General features: G+C 52.1%; 1 protein-coding gene across 6 annotated transcripts; it reads left to right on the top strand.

The window, feature by feature from the left end:
• The first annotated feature begins 3 nt into the window (after window positions 1-3).
• On the top strand, window positions 4-16,062 carry LOC120391625 (ectoderm-neural cortex protein 1-like). Of its 6 annotated transcripts, XM_039515496.1 has the most exons (5): window positions 4-154; window positions 342-530; window positions 2,143-2,321; window positions 5,268-5,318; window positions 6,235-6,461. In XM_039515496.1, the coding sequence occupies exons 1-5, from the start codon at window positions 83-85 to the stop codon at window positions 6,458-6,460; spliced, it is 717 nt and encodes a 238-aa protein (XP_039371430.1). In that variant the 5' UTR covers window positions 4-82; the 3' UTR covers window position 6,461. The 6 variants fall into 6 exon arrangements, with proteins under 6 accessions (XP_039371430.1, XP_039371424.1, XP_039371428.1 ...); XM_039515490.1 differs by lacking the exons at window positions 2,143-2,321; window positions 5,268-5,318; window positions 6,235-6,461 and adding exons at window positions 12,326-14,132; window positions 15,309-16,062; XM_039515494.1 differs by lacking the exons at window positions 4-154; window positions 342-530; window positions 2,143-2,321; window positions 5,268-5,318; window positions 6,235-6,461 and adding exons at window positions 9,997-10,087; window positions 12,323-14,132; window positions 15,309-16,062.
• Window positions 16,063-17,615: the final 1,553 nt, after the last annotated feature.

Raw genomic sequence — 17,615 nt, 5'->3', positions numbered from 1 at the left:
CCGTGTTGCATGCTGGGTGTCCCAACGTCATCACGCTGCAAACGTACGGCCTGACGGCTGCCAGTAACCCGGAAGTGTTGCCATGGCGGCTGCTGCGGACCCGCTCAGCAGCCTGGTCTCGGTGCTGGAGTCGTACCGGGGCCGCGACCGAGTGGTGCGTGACGCCCCCCCCGCCCCGGCGGCGGGTGCAGAGGGGAGGCGGGGTTTACGGGAGCGGTGCTGTCTCGTCCCCCCGTGGGGCGGTCGGGTTCCCGCGGGGAGACGTGGGACATATGGGGGGCACGGTTGCGAGTCGCAGTCACTGGGCCGTACCGTGGCGCTAACCGTCCCCTTCCCCCCAGATCCGGACCCTGTGCTATGGCTGCCAGCTGGCCGGGGGGGTCCTGGCCCGGAAAAGCCCCACGGAGTCAGAGATGGGCAGGAGGCTCCTGGCTGTGTCGGCCCAGCTGAGCCACTGCCGGACGGTGCTGCGCCTCTTTGATGATCTCGCCATGCTCGCCTACAGCCGCCAGTATGGGCTGGGTGCCAAGGTAACCAGCCCCCCCGCCCCATTCCCCAGGCGTGGGAGGTTGAGCCACTCCCCCACCGCAGGTGCAGCCTGCCCCCCCTCTCCCCTGGGATCAGGGGTAGACAGGGCACGCAGTGCTGTGGGAGACCAAGTGCCCTGCAAAATGCTGTGCGCTCCCCCCTCTGCTGACTGTGAGGAAGCAGCGCATGCAGGTGATGGAGGCCATACAGATACCTAGACATCTGGTCCCCCTGCAGGCTTGGGCCTGCTGTGCAGCATTACCTAAGTTGTAACGACCTCTCCTGTGCCCAGGGGCCTCAGCTACCATGTATTTCTCTGAAGTATTTGTATTGTTTATTTGAATTGTGGTATCCCCCATTGGGCTCAGGCCCTGTCGCACTGAGTGCTGTACAGACCCCCAGGAAGACATGGGCCCTGTCGCCATTGGCAACTCACACTCTAACCTTAGAGTTTTCCACCACTGTGCTAAGATACAGTGGCGTTTCAAAGCGAATGTTACAGACAGGATCATGCTTAGGCTCGCTTTCTCAAGCTTGCAAGCTACCCTGTTCACTAAAATGTATTTTGGACTAAGCACATTCCAAGAAATAGTATTTGTAAACTTCAATGTTCTTTGTATTTCAAGACAAATACAGGCTTCTCCTGTAACTGCTATACAAGTGCAAGCAACTTCAGAAGTGTGGGACCCTGGCCTAGCTCCCTCAGGGGAGTGTTAAAAGGCCGTGGAAGTCTCTGGTTCCAATCCAGCCTTCACTTCCAAGGCCTATCTCTACCCTACCCATCATCTTGCAGTAGCAAAAGGTTGACTTCTACTTCCCAGTGGCTTATAATGCCAGCCTTCCTCACCCACTTGTTACATTTTCAAACAGCCACCTTCCTGTTTTCTCCCATGTTGCCCCTCACATGGAAGGCGTGCTCTGTAAACTTAAATCTACCTCATTATCCACCTTTAAATCTCTCCTTAAAACTCTTCTCTGGCATGATGCTTACAAAAAACTTGACAGCAACTAGATCACTGGTGTGCTGAGACCACGGTCTATCATAGTGACCAATTGCATCTCATTATTTCCTTTTACTCCACATCTGTTTCTATCCCTTGTTTCTTTTCATATTCTGAGATTGTAAGCTCCTTGGGGCAAGGACCGTACTTGTATTCAGCCTGCACAGCGCCTAGCACAGTGGGCTCCATAATACAAATAATAAATTATAGCAGAATAGCAGCCTCCAGGGCTCTCACTCCTTCACTTTTCATCATCATGAAATGTTTATTTTTTAAACAACAACAAAATAGGGTGAGAGCAAAATCCTTGCTGGCCTTTGTGGAAATTCCTGCAGAGATGTCCCTTGCTGGCTCAGCTGAGAGTCCCTGCTTGATGGATATTCATCAGAAACTGTGTGCAAGATCATTGCTGTATGCTGGATATAAAATACAGGATATGTTAGTGATGTGCCTTGTTTTCATTCTCCATTCTCAGAAAGAGGTAAACTTGTTCTCAGGGCTGCAAGGAAACTGGATTAGCAATGCTGCTGCAAGGTGTAGTGTACAGTCTAACCTGTGGTGTTTATGCAAGAAAGCAGCCAGTATTAAGTTCTTGCCTGTCTCTGTGCTACAGGAAGAAGATACCATTGTCCGCTGGCTCTCTGTCCTCAGTAACCTGGCTGATCAGCTCTACTACCCCTGTGAGCACGTAGCATGGGCTGCTGATGCTGATGTTATTCGCACAAACTCACACAAGTGGTGGACATTAAGCACAGCTTTCTGGGGGCTCTCCCTAGTCCTGGGCATTGTACGGTAATGTTCACTTGATGCAGCTCTTAAAGGGGCATGAGGAGAACACTCTCTCCGCTTCTGGGGCCTGGCAGAAAGGCTTACTGGCCACAGATCTTAAGAGGGGCTCTGGCTGCTCCTGGGGGCTGGGCAATGGAACACTGTGGTTTTGGATTATCTACTAACCTTGTTGTTACTCTTCTGAAGTTTTAACTCCTCCTCAGAATTAGAAGCCTTGGCATCCATCTTCAGAAGGAAGCTGTGCTATTTGTAACAGACAGCCTGGAAACTAAGGGGATTTTGAGTGATCCTAAAATATAGTGCTAGAAATCCTCCTAGCCTGTAGGGTATTGGTAAATCCTTAGAGGTGATTATTACTGTATTGCTAAATAATCATGAGACTTTTCTAGTCCAGAGACAATCTGCTGACCCACCCACCAGGATGAAAAAATAAATATCTTCCACACCTATCAATGTATTTCTTGTTGTAGGGGAAGAGGCAAATAAAAGCTCTGCCTTAAAAGGGGCCTGCAAATGTGTGTGTGGAAGGAGATGGGACTGAGGCCCTTTTTTTTGGCTGCCTTATAACTGAAGGCCTGGAAGATTTTAAGTTTTCTTCATCTTCTATTTTACACCAGAGATTCAGTTCTTGTATATGTTTTGAGGAAGACTGAGCTGGCACATGTGCTGTTTCTAAACTAAAACATAACCAGAATTGCCCCATCTCCTCTTCTGACAATAAAAACCCTTTCAGCTGGTTTTCTTTTTTTCTGATCCCTAAAGGACACACATCCTTCCAGTCACACCCAGTTTGTAGGTCACTTTTATGTGAGCTGTTTCCTAGTTACGTTGTTTGTTCCATCTAATGAAATAGCAAATGGGGAAAACAGTTCAGTTTCCAACACAAGCAAATGAGGTCAAGTGGGAAAACATGGGAATCCTGAAAGAGCCCTCCCTTCCATTAGCCAGATGTTTAGCTGGTTAATATGATTCAATTGTAAACCAAATTGGATTCTTACTGTAAAATTATCTCAAAATAGTTTTTCCCCATTTCCGTTTTTCTTGGTGTAGTAAGTGAATCCTCTGGTTTCCACATTAAGAGTTAACTTTCTGCTGTTACCACTTAAGAAAGTGTTCTTGGAGTAATTGTGGATAGTTCTCTGAAAACAGCTGCTTTAATGTATGACAGCAGTCAAAAAAGCTAACAATGTTAGGAAGCATTAGGAAAGGGATAGATAATAAGACAGAAAATATCATAATGCCACTTAATAAATCCATAGTACGGCTGCACCTTGAATACTATATGCAGATCTGGTCACCTCATCTCCAGAAACATATATTAGAATTAGAAAAAGTTCAGAGATGGGCAACAGAAATGATTAGGGGTATGGAACAACTTCCACATGAAAAGAGATTAAAAATATTGGGATTGTTCATCTTAAGCAAGAGCCAACAAAGGGAGGATATGATAGAGGTCTATAAAATCATGAGTGGTGTAGAAAAAGTGAATAAGGAAGTGTTATTTACTGCTACACAAAACAGGGTCACCCTCAGTGAAATGTATCAGAGGGGTAGCCGTGTTAGTCTGGCATCTGACAAAGCAGGTGTTCACCCACGAAAGCTTATGCTCCAATATATGTTAGTCTGTAAGATACTACAGGACTCTGTCACCTCAGTGAAATGAATAAGCTGCTGGTTTAAAACAAACAGCCTGAAGTACTTCTTCCCACAATGCCATATAGATGCTAGGGTTGCCAATTTTGGTTGGACATATTCCTGGAGGTTTCATCACATGACAATTTTTAATTAAAGATTAATCTTTAATTCCTGGAGACACCAGGACAATCCTGGAGGGCTGGCAAGCCTACGCAATGCATAGTCAACCTGTGGAATGTGTTGCCAGGGGATGTTGTGAAGGCCAAAAGTATAACTAGGATCAAAAAAGAAGTAGATAAAATCATGGAGTATGGTCCATCAGTGGCTATTAGCCCAGATGATCAGGGATGCAACCCCATGCTCTGAATGTCCCTAAACCTCTGACTGCTAGAAGCTGGGAGTGGCTGACAGGGATGGATCACTTGATAAATTGCTTTTTTCAATTGACTCCTGGAGCATCCAGCACCAGCCACTGCAAACGACAGACTACTGAGCAAGACAGGCATTGATCTGCCATAGTATGGCTGTAATTATGTCCTTATGCATTAGTAAAATCAAACTTTCCACATTATTCTCCTTCCCACATGGAGAAGGAAGAATTCTCTGAGTTATAGTGAGGGGCTGAAACCCTACTACTTCTCCATCAGTAAACCCTGATCTAAGAGCTACATTAATCCATACAATTTTAAAAGGGCATTTTTATTCCAGCTAAATTGAGTAGCTTGAACATTACTCCAGTTGCTTGCTCCATGTAGAAGTTCTGGTGGCAGATTCAGACAAACTTCCTCTGCAAAATTAGCTGTAAGCAACTTTACAGCTATGAAGGACATCAGAATCTTCTCTCCCTGGTAGGGCCCCAGCAGTTGTTTTTGCTGCATGACAGATGTTATTTAAAACATTTTTTCACTAAGGACAGTTTATTGTCCCTGGCCTTTTATTCCATATTCCTTACATTATTTAGAAGCCCAAAGTTCAGGTAAATCTAGAAAAATTGGTACCAAGCTTGGAATTTGGTTTTGATCAGACTGGCAAGAAAGAATTTGAGCTCTTGAGAGGGAGCGTACCATGCTGCTTCTGATCTAGCCCAAGGCTAACCCCCTGTAGCTTATCATTGTTGTAGAACAATGCTTTTCCGTTCCTGTAGGCAATACAACCTGTTATAACAAGGATGCCTCTACCCATGGCAAAGACTAGTGCTAGCATTTGGTGGTTCTTATTAAGATGGACCCTTAGCATTCAAGGGGTGATGGTGTCAGAGTCTCTCTTGGTCACAGACAGCTTGGACTCTTACCATCATCTCTCTCTTGTTTTCAGGTCTCTCAGAATTCTGTTTCAGCTAAGAAGGAAGCTGAGAAATTGCACTGGGTATGCATTCTATCCTATGTAATATAGTCGTTTTAACACATACTCCTTATCGCCTGAAGTAGCTCACCCAAGGTGACACTGATTATTACTTATCAATCTCAAATGAGGAAGCCTGTGCTCAGAAACTTGCTTACTGATAATTGATCAGTTAACATTTCCTGATAAGATGCTTCTCAGCCTCTGTGTCTACTTTATAATTATGCGCAATACACGTTAGTGTTTCCTAAAACCTTCTGCTATTATCTGGTCTCATTGGCTTCCCAAATGTAAATGTGGATCAGGAGAAGAGACACAGCTATTGCTGTAGATCCCAAATGAGCTGAAATTAATCCCCTTGCAACATATCTGATACTCTGTTAAGTAATGCTGTGCCTTTGAGGTTAGTAAGATATAGGACCAAAAGCGGGTGTCCTTGCAATGAAAGAGAGGATGCTAATCTTCCAGATGCTAGTGGGTCTCATGGGGACCATATCTTCCCTGATTGGTGTCTACCAAACATCTGTAGGGGCAGGTTCTGGGGCTGTGTGAATCATGGGGTCAGCTTCAAGAGGCTAAGGTGAGGGAGAGGTAATGGACATCATTGTGCTGAGGTGGTACAGGACAGGAGAATACTACTCCAAGCAGATGTTGAATTTTCAGAGAAAAGAACAAGCCATGTGAACTGTTGTTCAGCAGAGAACTTCTAGGATTTGTTGCAATAATTTTGAGTCTATCAGGCAGATGGGGCAAGGAATAGACAATTATAGATTTACAGATGTAAACACATCCTCCTGTCCATGCTTGAATCATTTGTTCTGATACTTTTCCTCTCTGAAAGTCACTGCACACATCATGGGGATTTCAGCCATGTGACTCTGCCAGAGTCCCTAGTGGCAGACTGGAGGATGGATATATTTCTGCCTTTTTCTCCCCACAGTGAATCCTTGGAGCAGAGTCAAAAGGAAATAGATGCCCAAGTGAAATCTGAAGTCTTGAGCATCCTCAGCAGTATGGCAGATCTCTCCAATGCTGTCCACTGGCTGCCTCCAGGATTTCTTTGGGCTGGACAGTTTCCTCCATGGCTAGTGGGTCTCATGGGGACCATATCTTCCCTGATTGGTGTCTACCAAACATCTGTAGGGGCAGGTTCTGGGGCTGTGTGAACCATGGGGTCAGCTTCAGGAGGCTAAGTTTTTTGTGGGTAAAGTATGAATGCTTCCCGTTATGGATCAGTGCAGCATGTAATTAGAATGTGATCAGAAGGTCTCTGCAATATGATTAGGGTTAATGTGTTGATAGCTCTTCCTCATCAGGGCAGGAATCTTTTAACTGCATCCTCTGTATAGGGAGAAATCTCAGCTCTGATCGATATGCTCTGTGGTATGAGGGCAAATGAAATGATGATTACCATTAGGAGAGACTGACTCTGAGGTTTTCCAAAAGATGGGAAAAATTAAATCAGCAACAGCAAGTGACTTCTCTCATTTTGTCCCCACACCCCCAAAAGGTGGTGATGTCACCTCCTGTGTTGTCTTGAACATGAGACAAGTCTGGAAACTCATTGTGGGGAGGGGAAATGAACACAATTAGGACTTGTGAAACTCAGAGGAGAGAACTCCACAAGGTTACCCTCTTGCTCTGATCTAAGCATTCCTGATTGATGCCAGGAGCTGTAAAGGAGCATGCCAAGTATCTGTCAGTTTCCAAATTGCCTTGGCCGGCGCAGCCAGGGACATCTGATCTGAAGTGGGTTTTGCTTGCTTGTCTTCAGTCTATGGAGGTGGTGTTTCTCCTGTAAAATATCCTGGTCCTAGGCCCCCCAGGTCAGAGCTGCTAGCTACAAAACATAAGCAGATGTTTAAAGGGTCTGTTTTCATGGCATTCTCTATTGCTCAGGCCGCATGTGATATGGTGAAGTGCTTGTTATCAGTATCCTAGGTAGCCCTTTATGCTAGAAATGGAAACCTTTTGCCTGTACTGGTCAAATCCAGTGTACCTTCAGATGCTGTCACATGGAACATCAGCCGCAGTATGGGGTTCTCCAGTGGGTGCTCTTCTGTCAGGCTCCACCCCAGCCAACAGACTTTCTTAAAAAAAAAATCAAATACATATTTAATATCCTTGTAATGGATCAACTGACTGAATGCTAAGATCAGAGCTTGCACCAAAGATCATTTTTACAATTATTTCTCTGGCAGTGCCAGTAATAAAGGAAGTGAACACTACAAAGCGTAGCCTGAGGATTTGATCATTACTGTTCAGAGCTAGAGAGAAACTCTTTTTATCTGGCTTTTGCTGGTTCCAAGCTGCTCTGAAACAGCAAAATATATTATGGCTGAAGCTGTACTGTGTTAGCTAAACCTGCCCAAGGACAGGAGCAGACTGTTCCTTATCTAACCTTCCATCACAGAGGATTTTCCATGGCCTCCATGCTGATGTCTTGGAGATATATTGTTCGGGCTGTGCTGCTCACCTGCTTGTTCCGAGGGGTGCTGAATCTCCCATGTAGCACATTAACATACAGTATCAATAAAGCACACATTAAATGTATTAAAAACTGGCTGACAGATCTCAGAGTAGTTGTCAGTGGGGAATCATCATCAAATGGGGGTGTTTTTAGTGGGAAACAGCAGGGATTGGCGCTAAATCCAAAGCTATTCAATAGTTGTTATATTTACTTCCAGATGAAGATAAATCACTGCTGACAAAATTTGCAGATGACCCAGAGATTGGCGGACTGATCAATAATGATGAGACGAGGGCAGTCACATGGAGTGATCTGGATCACTTGGTAAATTGGGCCTAGCCACACAAAATGCATTTTAATATAGCCCAATGCAAAGTTCTACATTTCCAAAAAAGGAAGGAAAGCCATACTCGCAGAATGGACTACATTCTGGAAAGCAATGACTGAAAGGATTTAGGGGTCATAGTGGGCGAGCAACTGACTCTGAGCTCCCAGGCCAAAGCCGTGGCAAAATGGGCTTATGCAATCCTTGGATGTGTAAACAAGGGAGTAGCGAGTGGGAGAGGTGCTTTTTACCTCTGTATACAGCATTGGTGAGACCAATACTAGTCCACTTCTAGTGTCCATATTTTAAAATGAAGAACTAGAGAGGGTGCAGAAAAGAGCCACAAAAGTGATGTGGGTGCTGGAGAAAATTATAGAGAAAGACTTAAAGAATTCAATTTGTTTAGCTTATCAAAAAGAAGATTGAGAGGTGACTTGATTACAGGGTCTAAGTACTTCACCGGGAGAAAATACCAGACACTAAAGTGTCTCTAGTGGAGAAAGTCAGAACAAGAACCAAAGGTTGGAAGCTGAGGCCAGACAAATTAAAATCAGAATAAGGAACAAATTTTTAACAGTGAGCATGATTAACCATTGGAACCAGCTACCAAGGGCAGTGGTGGGTTCTCCATCTCTAGCTGTCTTCAGGTCAACACTGGCTGCCTTTCTGAAAGTTATGATTTAGCCAAACAAACTAGGTGAGCTATCTAATGGTTCTTTCTTGACTTAAACTCTGTGAACATGCAGCTGCCACTATCACATACCAGCGTTCCAGGAAGTTCGCCTCTGGGTTCACCTTATTTTCTGCATGGTTGCTTGCCTGGTTCATCCTGCTTCCATGTGGTGATTGGTATGGAAGAAGCATGTTGCTGGACTTGGCTCAGCACTTGCTGTCACTGACTGACAGGAAACAAAGCATCTGGACTGCAGAGCATCAGCAAGAGACGCACAAGAGCCTTGTCTGGACGAGGGTTTTTTTTCTTCCCTCCCTGCATCACTAGTCTCGGACCTTCCAGTGCACTCCAACTGGATGGGTGACCTGAGTAACCCTACTTCTGGGACAGTGTTGTTCCCTTGAAGTGGGTGGCTAGGTGGCACCCTGTCCTTGGCTGCAGTAACTATGCTTAAACACATCAGTGCTGCACTGCTACTATCAGATTAGCCACTTTTCACCAGAGTATCTCATGAGTATTTTACAGCTGCTTCCTTGTACACATGCTTGTTGTGTCCAGCAGTGGGCAGCAGCACAGATACTATAGCACTCAGCCATGGGGAAAGAGGTGCATTAGCTTAATGCAGATTAAGCATGGTTTAAATCAGTTTGGGTGTCTGTAGCTGGAGTCCTACTACGGACCAGTTCTGAAATGGTAAAGGCTGCTCTCTGAATTAGTTCTGGCCCCAGCTATGACCCTTTCTAGAATGGTTAGAATTTACCATAGAGTAATGCTTCCTTTGACTATTTATCACTTACTGATTAGGCAGCTGTTGCTTGCTGCAGAGATTGTCCAGCCCTGCACTTACTCCAGCTCACCTGCTCTTATTTGCACACCAAATGCCCCAGCAAGTGATTTGAAGGCAGAGTCACTGACTGGTGAACGTCTCTCTCCATCATAGAACGAGCCTGAGAAACAGTAATACATTTTCCCCTTCTGCAACTGCCACTAGGCCTTTGTGCCCATTCAGTCCCTGGTCTACCACATTACAGGAAAGCATGTTTGCTGCACAATGAGCGGTTTAACTGATTAGTTGGCCGTGGATATGCTGTGCCAGTGAGCTATGAGCTGGAAGGCCTTCGATCAGCCACTCAGCTTTATAGTGTGTGCCTGATCGTGATGGCTCAGACCCATGGTTCCTGCATTTATGGCCCTTTATCAGTGAGACCCAGTGAACATCTGTGCTCACTGAGGGCCAGCTCGGTCAATAACACTCCCCCATAGGAAACGAAACGATATCCTGCTCTGAAACTGCAAGTGGAGAAGTTCAGAGGCCATGCAGCTTTTAGATACTGTCTTCAAGGCCAGGGTTCATGAGTCCTTATCTGGCAAATGACCTTCCCCTTCTCTGTTGTACCGTGGCAACGCACTGCTTTCCAACTGTGGAACTCAAAGCAGTTCCCAAAGGGGAGGTGAGTGTAATGAGCACCCCCGCCCCCTCGTTCCAGGTGGGGAGCCCGTTATGTATGGCAGTGTTGCACTGTAAGGCAGTGTCACACTTCAAAACAGACCAGGGGTGTTGCAGTTTCACATCAGTGCTGCCAGTTCTGAATGTGCCCACTACAGTGGCTGCTACGCTTCAGGAGAAGCAACGCGCCCTACTCCGGCCTGCTGGCAGGCTCCGCCCTTAGGGTGCAGCTAGAAGGCAAAGGGTTAAAAAAAGGCCTGGCAGCGGCACATCTCAGCGCCTGGGTCTATGGACGTGGGCTCAGGCTAGGGCAGTAAAAGGCCGCCATGGAGACACTGTGGCTTGGGCTACCTCCCCCAGCCGCGCCCCCTGCCCTGGGCTCCAGCCCCCTACGTGGCTCTATGGCGCGGCACAGCCGGCGCCTATGGCTGCAGCCCAGGAGGGTGAGACCTGGTCTGTGGTTCGGGGTTTTGGCAGCGCAGCTGTAGCTGAGGCTGGAAAGGGCTCCAGCCGCTTGGCCACACGGGGACCGAACAGCCCGCTCCGGAGCGAGGCGCCCCGTGGGCATGGTCGGTGCCTACGCCACCCGCGGCTGGGCGGCCGCGAGCCTGGGCCAGGCTGGTGCTTAGCGAGTCCCCGTAGCCAGGCCCGGCACCTGCCTCGGCGCTCTGCGCCCACCGGCTCCCGGGCCTGGCGCAAGGGCGGCCCGGGCGGGGCCAGCGGGCGCGGGGCTGGAGCAGGACGCCGGGGCCCCGCCCCCTCCAGCCGTGCGAGCGCGCATGCCCCAGGCGTCGGGCGCTGATTGGCTCAGGGCACCGCATATTAACCAGGGGGCGGGGCTGGCGACTCGGGAAGGACACGAGGCGGACGGCGGCGGCCCAGAGCCGGAGCGCGAGCGCGGGGCCCAGCGAGCGCGTCCCGGGCCGGCGGTGAGTGAGGGGGGGGCCGGCGGTGCCCGGGTCACGTGACTCCCGTGTCAGGCCCCCCGGCGGGGACCCAGGCTGGGGCTTGCGGGGCTCCGGGTGGCTGCCCTGCGAGCGCCGGGGGGGGGGGGCAGGTGCGACCCCGCCCCTGAGCCGGGGCAGCGCCGCCGTCCCCGGGCAGGTGCTCGGCCTCCCGGGCGCGCGTCTGGCCGGGCCGCGATTCCTCAGCGGCGCCGGGCCCGAGCTCCGCGCCCCGCTACCGGGCGGGGTTCATGGGGGTTGGTTAATTCCTCCGGCGCTTCCGCGGGCCCCGGGGCCTGTTTCACAGCACTGGGCCATTGCAACCGCTGCAGCCGCCGGCGCTGCCCCCGGGCCCCGCGAGAGGCCTGGCGTGACGGGGGCGCTGGCCCGAGCCCTGCCACCCGCGGGCGGGGGCGCTGGCCCGCGCCCTGCGGCCCGCGGGGCGGTGGGGGGCGCTGGCCCGAGCCCTGCTGCCCGCGGGGTGGGGCCGCTGGCCCGAGCCCTGCCACCGCGGGGCGGGGGCCGCTGGCCCGAGCCCTGCTGCCCGCGGGCGGGGCCCGCTGGCCCGAGCCCTGCTGCCCGCGGGGCGGTGGGGGGCGCTGGCCCGAGCCCTGCTGCCCGCGGGGGCCGCTGGCCCGAGCCCGGCTGCCCGCGGGGCGGGGGGGGGGGGCCCCCTGGCCCGAGCCCTGCTGCCCGCGGGGTGGGGCCGCTGGCCCGAGCCCTGCTGCCCGCGGGGCGGGGGGGGGGCGCCCCAGAGGCTCTGCCCGGGTTTGTCGAGTTGTCCTCAGCGGGCGGAGCTGGAGCTTGACAGCCGGCTGCTGGCAGAGCCGCCCCTTGCACCGTTAGTGCTGAACCCGGCCCTTTGCCATCCTGCACTTTAGCCGCAATCACAGTTTTCCTGGAACTTTCCCCCCTCTTTGCTTCAGTTTCTTCTCCTTCTAGGACTTGGGTTACTCCACTGAACCCACCTTCTCAGCAGAGCTTAGTGGCTTCACTCCAGGCACCCTGCTGCCAGAAGTGCTGCCTCCTGTGTTCTCCAGGAGCTGAGAGGGCGGAGGTGGTACTTCGCTGGGGCAGTGTGAGCCCCTCGGAGAGCCGCCTGGGGGAGGCAGGAGAGAAACAGGTGGGGATTTTGTTTCTGGAGCCCAGGGTCACGGCTCTTTTCCTTCCAGACTAGCATTGTGACCATGTCCGTCAGCAGTCACGAGAACCGCAAGTCCCGCTCCAGCTCCGGCTCCATGAACATCCAGCTCTTCCACAAGCCGGGCCATGCCGACAGCCTCCTGACCCAGCTCAACCTGCTGCGCAAGCGGCATCTCTTCACCGACGTGGTGCTCCGGGCGGGGAACCAAGCCTTCCACTGCCACCGGGCTGTGCTGGCCTCCTGCAGCCGGTACTTCGATGCCATGTTCAGCGGGGGGCTGAAGGAAAGCAAAGACACGGAAGTCAACTTCCACAATTCCCTGCACCCGGAGGTGCTGGAGCTGCTGCTGGACTACGTCTACTCGGCCCGGGTGCTGATCAACGAGGAGAACGCGGAGTCCCTGCTGGAGGCTGGAGACATGCTGCAGTTCCAGGACGTCCGCGACGCCTCGGCCGACTTCCTGGAGAAAAACCTGCACCCAGCCAACTGCCTGAACATGCTGCTGCTGTCATACGCCCACTGCTGTGAGAGGCTCCTGGAGCTGTCCTGGAGGATGGCGCTGGCCAACTTCGCGTCTCTCTACCGCACGGATGACTTCCTGCAGCTGCCCAAAGACAAGCTGCTGGAGCTGGTGGAGAGCGAGGAGCTGGAGGTGGAGGACGAGAGCCTGGTGTACGAGGCTGTCATCGGCTGGATCCGGTATGACTTGCCGCAGCGGCACGAGGACTTGCCAGAGCTGTTGCGCTCGGTCCGCCTGGCCCTCCTGCCAGAGTCTTACCTGCGGAACCAGGTGGCCTCCGAGGAGCTGGTGACCAGCCACAAGCTGGGAGGGGAGATCGTGGCCGACGCCGTGCGCTGCAAGATGAAGATCCTTCAGAACGATGGGCTGGTGACGGGTTTCTGTGCCCAGCCTCGGAAGGTCAGCCAGGCCCTGCTGCTGCTCGGGGGCCAGACGTTCGTGTGTGACAAAATCTATGTGGTTGACCGTCAAACCAGCGAGATAATCCCCCGCACTGACATCCCAAGCCCACGCAAGGAGTGCAGCGCCTGTGCCCTCGGCTGCAAAGTGTACGTCACCGGCGGCAAGGGCTCCGAGAACGGCGCCTCCAAAGACGTCTGGGTTTATGACACTCTCCACGATGAGTGGGCGAAAGCTGCGCCCATGCTGGTGGCCCGGTTTGGCCATGGCTCTGCTGAGCTGGACCACTGTCTCTATGTGGTCGGAGGCCACACGGCGGTGAGCGGCTCCTTCCCAGCTTCGCCCTCCGTCTCTCTCAAGCAGGTCGAACACTATGACCCCCAGTCGGACAAGTGGTCCTTGGTGGCCCCTCTCCGGGAGGGCGTGAGCAACGCTGCTGTGGTGGGGGCCAAAAGGAAGCTGTTTGTCTTTGGTGGCACTAGCGTGAACCAGGAGAAGCTGCCCAAAGTGCAGTGCTTCGACCCTGGCCAGAACCGCTGGACGGTGCCGGCCAGCTGTCCCCAGCCCTGGCGCTACACGGCTGCTGCTGTAGTGGGCAACCACGTGATTGTGATCGGGGGAGACACTGAGTTCTCGGCCAGCTCCGCGTACCGCTTCCACAGCGACACCTACCAGTGGTCCAAATTCGGAGATGTGACTGCTAAACGCATCAGCTGTCGCGCTGTCACGTCTGGGAACAGGCTCTACGTGGTAGGGGGCTATTGCGGGGCCCAGCGCTGCAAAACTCTGGACTGCTATGACCCCTCCTCCGACACCTGGAGCAGTGTCACTACCGTGCCCTACTCCCTCATCCCCACCGCCTTCGTCAGCACTTGGAAATACCTGTCTGCCTGAGCCTCGCCCTGAGACTGGAACAGTAAGTCCGTACCCTTCACGCTGACCCCCTGGGACCTCTCTGCTCCAGCAGGGCACAGAAGCAGACCGTAAAACCTTCCAGGCTGAGACATGCTGGCATGGCCTCTCTAGAAGGGCTGCCCGCTGGGGGAGGGAGCTCTGTCATGGCTCGAGTTCTCTACCCAGCAGCCTCGCTGTCAAACCCCAGCTTTCAGATGGGGGAGACTCCAACCAGTGAAGGAGGAAGAGTCCCTCTAGGCTGTAGGATATGAGAGAGAGGAGGGCTGTATACATAACTGGAGGGGGAGAATGCTCCATCTGGCATCTCCGCACTTCCCCAGAGTCCTACCCTAGATGAAGCCTTTGGGGAATGCTGTTGCAGATGGGATTTGATGTCCATGGTATGGGACAGCCTGGCTTGCTGATCACTACGTTATCATGGAGCAACTCCCAGTTTGTCAGCAACAAACGGCAGGAGCCCAAAGATAGAGCTGGTTGCCATAAATAACAGACTGGTTTGTTTTAGTGCAGACTCCTCCTCACGGTGCCAGGGTCAGTCTGCCAGGAACACTCAAATAGCAGTCACTTGCGGGGATAGGAGAGCTGGTGCCAGAACAAGATTACAGCTGGGATTTAGTCCCAGTATGGCTTGTAATTGCATTTGTAAGACAAGCCCTGTCTGCATATAAACACAGGCCTCTTCCTTCTAATTATCCTCTGGTCCCATTCATGCCACTTACCTCCTGCTGCAGGAGATTTTAATTTTTAAAAAGTTGGAACAGGAATTAACCCTTTGTGGACTCTCTCTCTCAGTGGAGTTGGTGCCAAAGTGGGACAGATCACTAGGCCTTTCATTCTACTTCTTACCCATGATCCTGTGTCCTTGTGCCTGGATGAGTTTGTTAGATGCAGCCAAATATTCCCTGTAAAATCCTGCACCTTATAGGGCATTCCTTTTTGGATGCAGGCAGGCTTGCTGCACAAGGCCAGCTTGAGGGGAGTGGACTCACCTTGCCCAGTGCTTAATTTGTAATGAAAGAAGTGCTGGGCTTTACGCAATGTTATTTTTACATTCATAACTGATGCAGCAAGCCCAGAAGTGCCGGGGCTCAGCCCTGGCACAAATTAAGCACTGACCTGGCCTCAGTTTCTGGTTTCAGTGCTTAGCATTCTCACGACAGCCCCTTCTGCGTTACAGGTTTCACCAGGAGCAACAAGTTTCATGTTCCACTTCCCCAAGAATTGGCACACAAGACCTGGAGCACAACCTATCAAGTCATTGGGGTGCCCCACAATCCAGTCCTCCTTCCCGCTGGACATGAAACCCATCAGCACCAGGCGTGCAGCGCAGGACAGTCCCTTTGGGTGTCAAATAACTGGTTGCAAAGTCACATTGGTTTTGGAGGGCTTAGGATAGATTCTAAATGGGGCTTGGTGGGCAAAGCTCCAGCCAGGCTGGCTGCCCGGCTCTCCCTTGAGAAACTGATGGGGAAGGACAGATTTTCCATTCTTGCCCTTACATGCAAGGGATCTCCCAGCAGGAGCTGCGGGGATGTAGTCCTTTTCCTTTACAGACACTGTCACTTTTTTCAGTGCAGGCATCAGCTTAAGAAGGGAGGATCCCTTTGTGTTTCCCACAGCTGCCCCTGCACTGCCAGTAACGCATGCTGTCACCAGGATCTACAGCACTGTGGGAGGCAGGTGGGTGTTTCACAGCTGTGAGTAAGCAAACCAGTATTTCTAATGGAACTGTTGTTCAGTGGCAGGGACAGAGCAAGATTCCTAGCTAGGAGCAGCTGGCCTCTGGGTTCCCTTGCAGCACCAGTGACAAGTGCATGAAATGTCTTAACACTTTGTCAAGGGCCCGCGAGCTAGTTCTGTACAATGTTTTTTATACAGCAGCCTGGAGCTGCTTCAATAAATCCTAATAAAACCCACTGCCTCTTGAGGTCATTGCTCAACATTGGGGTTCTTCTCTCACACTCGCCAGCCGGCCCCAGAGACAGTGTGTAGCAGCATCAGAGGGGATTGCACAGCCCAAACCTTGTGCTGATGGGACTGGCACCCACGGCATATGCTGGCATGGACAGGTCACACCTTCACCTTCCTTCTCTGATGGATGCGTGATGCAGGGTAAAGCTCCCTCCATCCTACATGTGAGAGAAGCTATTACCTGCCTTTCACACGTAGTGCCTAGCATGGTCCTTTTCCCACTGGCAGGGCAGAGGGGAGGGAGGAGACGTGCTAAGAGCTAATCCTTCTCGGTTGCAGTGCCATGCTCCTGGGCACTGGAAGGAAATACAGCATTTAGGAGCTGTGCAAACGTGGCTGGTCGGTGCCCTGCTAAAATCACCTTTAGTTCCTTTTAAAACGGCTGTTTGCGTTCAAGCCGAGTGCTTGCCTTGAATGGGCTTCATGTGATCTCAGGCCATTGTGTATCAGGGGTGCCCCGGGGCACTCCAGCTGGTCTGCAATGGAGGAGGGAACAAAAGGCTGCCCTGGCTGCCAGAGGTGGCACCAGCTGGGAGGCTCTTTCCAGGGACAGCCGGCCTGCGGCTACATGGAGTGTGAGCTGGGGGCCGCATGTAACCGTGCATGTGACAAAACCCTTCTCCCTACAACAAGCACCTCGGCGGCAGGCTGGGCAGGGCCTTGCCCAGTGTCAGAGCACAGAAGCAGCGGGAGCAGAACCCCACTGCCCCAGGCTGCCCCTTCCCACTGGCTGAGCTTTCCACCCCAGCTGCACAGCTGGGGGCTGGGTGGAGCTCTGACTGCTCCTATTAAAACCGAGCTCCTTGCAGGACTCTGGTTTGTATCAGCAACCGAAGCCTGCTCGTCAAGGAGCCGCTGTGCTGGCTGCATGCGCAGAAGCGTCTAAGGACAGCACTGGTTGGCTGAAACTTTTCTCGTTGCCCTCACTCTGTTTCCTGCAGCAGAGTCAGCTCTGGGGCCCTGCTACCAGCCAGTGGAGTCTGGAGCAGCAGCCTGCTATAAAGATTTGGGCTGAAGTTTAGAAACACCAGAACTTGTTCACAGGAAGCAAACTGGACGTGCAATCAAGTGTCTGACTATCGGGGAAAAGCGCAGTTTAGGTTTGAACTCAATGTCACAGGCTGGCCCAGCCCTAGGCAGGCAGAGAGCCTAGTGTGAAAGGGAGGAAGGGTTTCTGCATCCTCGTCCCCTGAGCCGCAGTCTAGTTTAGGGCTCCTGCCCCCTGCCTGTGTGCCAGGGTTCCTCTCCCTGTAACCTTTGCTCACGCTGCTGAGCCTGCAGCCCAGCTGGGGAGCCAGGTGCAAGGTAGGGAGAGGACCCAGCAGCTCCATCCTGGGGAGAGCCTGCTAGAAACGCAGTCACATGAGGGCTGCAGCTCTCTGCACCTCCTGGCTCTGCCATTGAGCAGGGCATGTGCCAATGGGGTTTCACCAAGGGGTGAGCTGAGGCCTGTTTCCAATGCCAGACAGCTGCAGAGCTGGGTTCCCTCCCTTCCCTTATCTAATCTCAGCTG

Source organism: Mauremys reevesii, linkage group 26, assembly GCF_016161935.1.
Source record: "Mauremys reevesii isolate NIE-2019 linkage group 26, ASM1616193v1, whole genome shotgun sequence".
Taxonomy (NCBI): Eukaryota; Metazoa; Chordata; order Testudines; family Geoemydidae; genus Mauremys; species Mauremys reevesii.
The sequence above is the reverse complement of the archived record's forward strand: the minus strand, read 5'-3'. Positions and strand labels throughout refer to the sequence as shown.

Bases quoted from the DNA above. Each gene is read 5' to 3' on its own strand.
- LOC120391625 (XM_039515490.1), top strand. From the start codon at position 83: ATGGCGGCTGCTGCGGACCCGCTCAGCAGCCTGGTCTCGGTGCTGGAG. The intron at 155-341 runs GTGCGTGACGCC...CCTTCCCCCCAG, and splicing joins ACCGGGGCCGCGACCGAGTG to ATCCGGACCCTGTGCTATGG. The intron at 531-12,325 runs GTAACCAGCCCC...TTTTCCTTCCAG, and splicing joins AGTATGGGCTGGGTGCCAAG to ACTAGCATTGTGACCATGTC.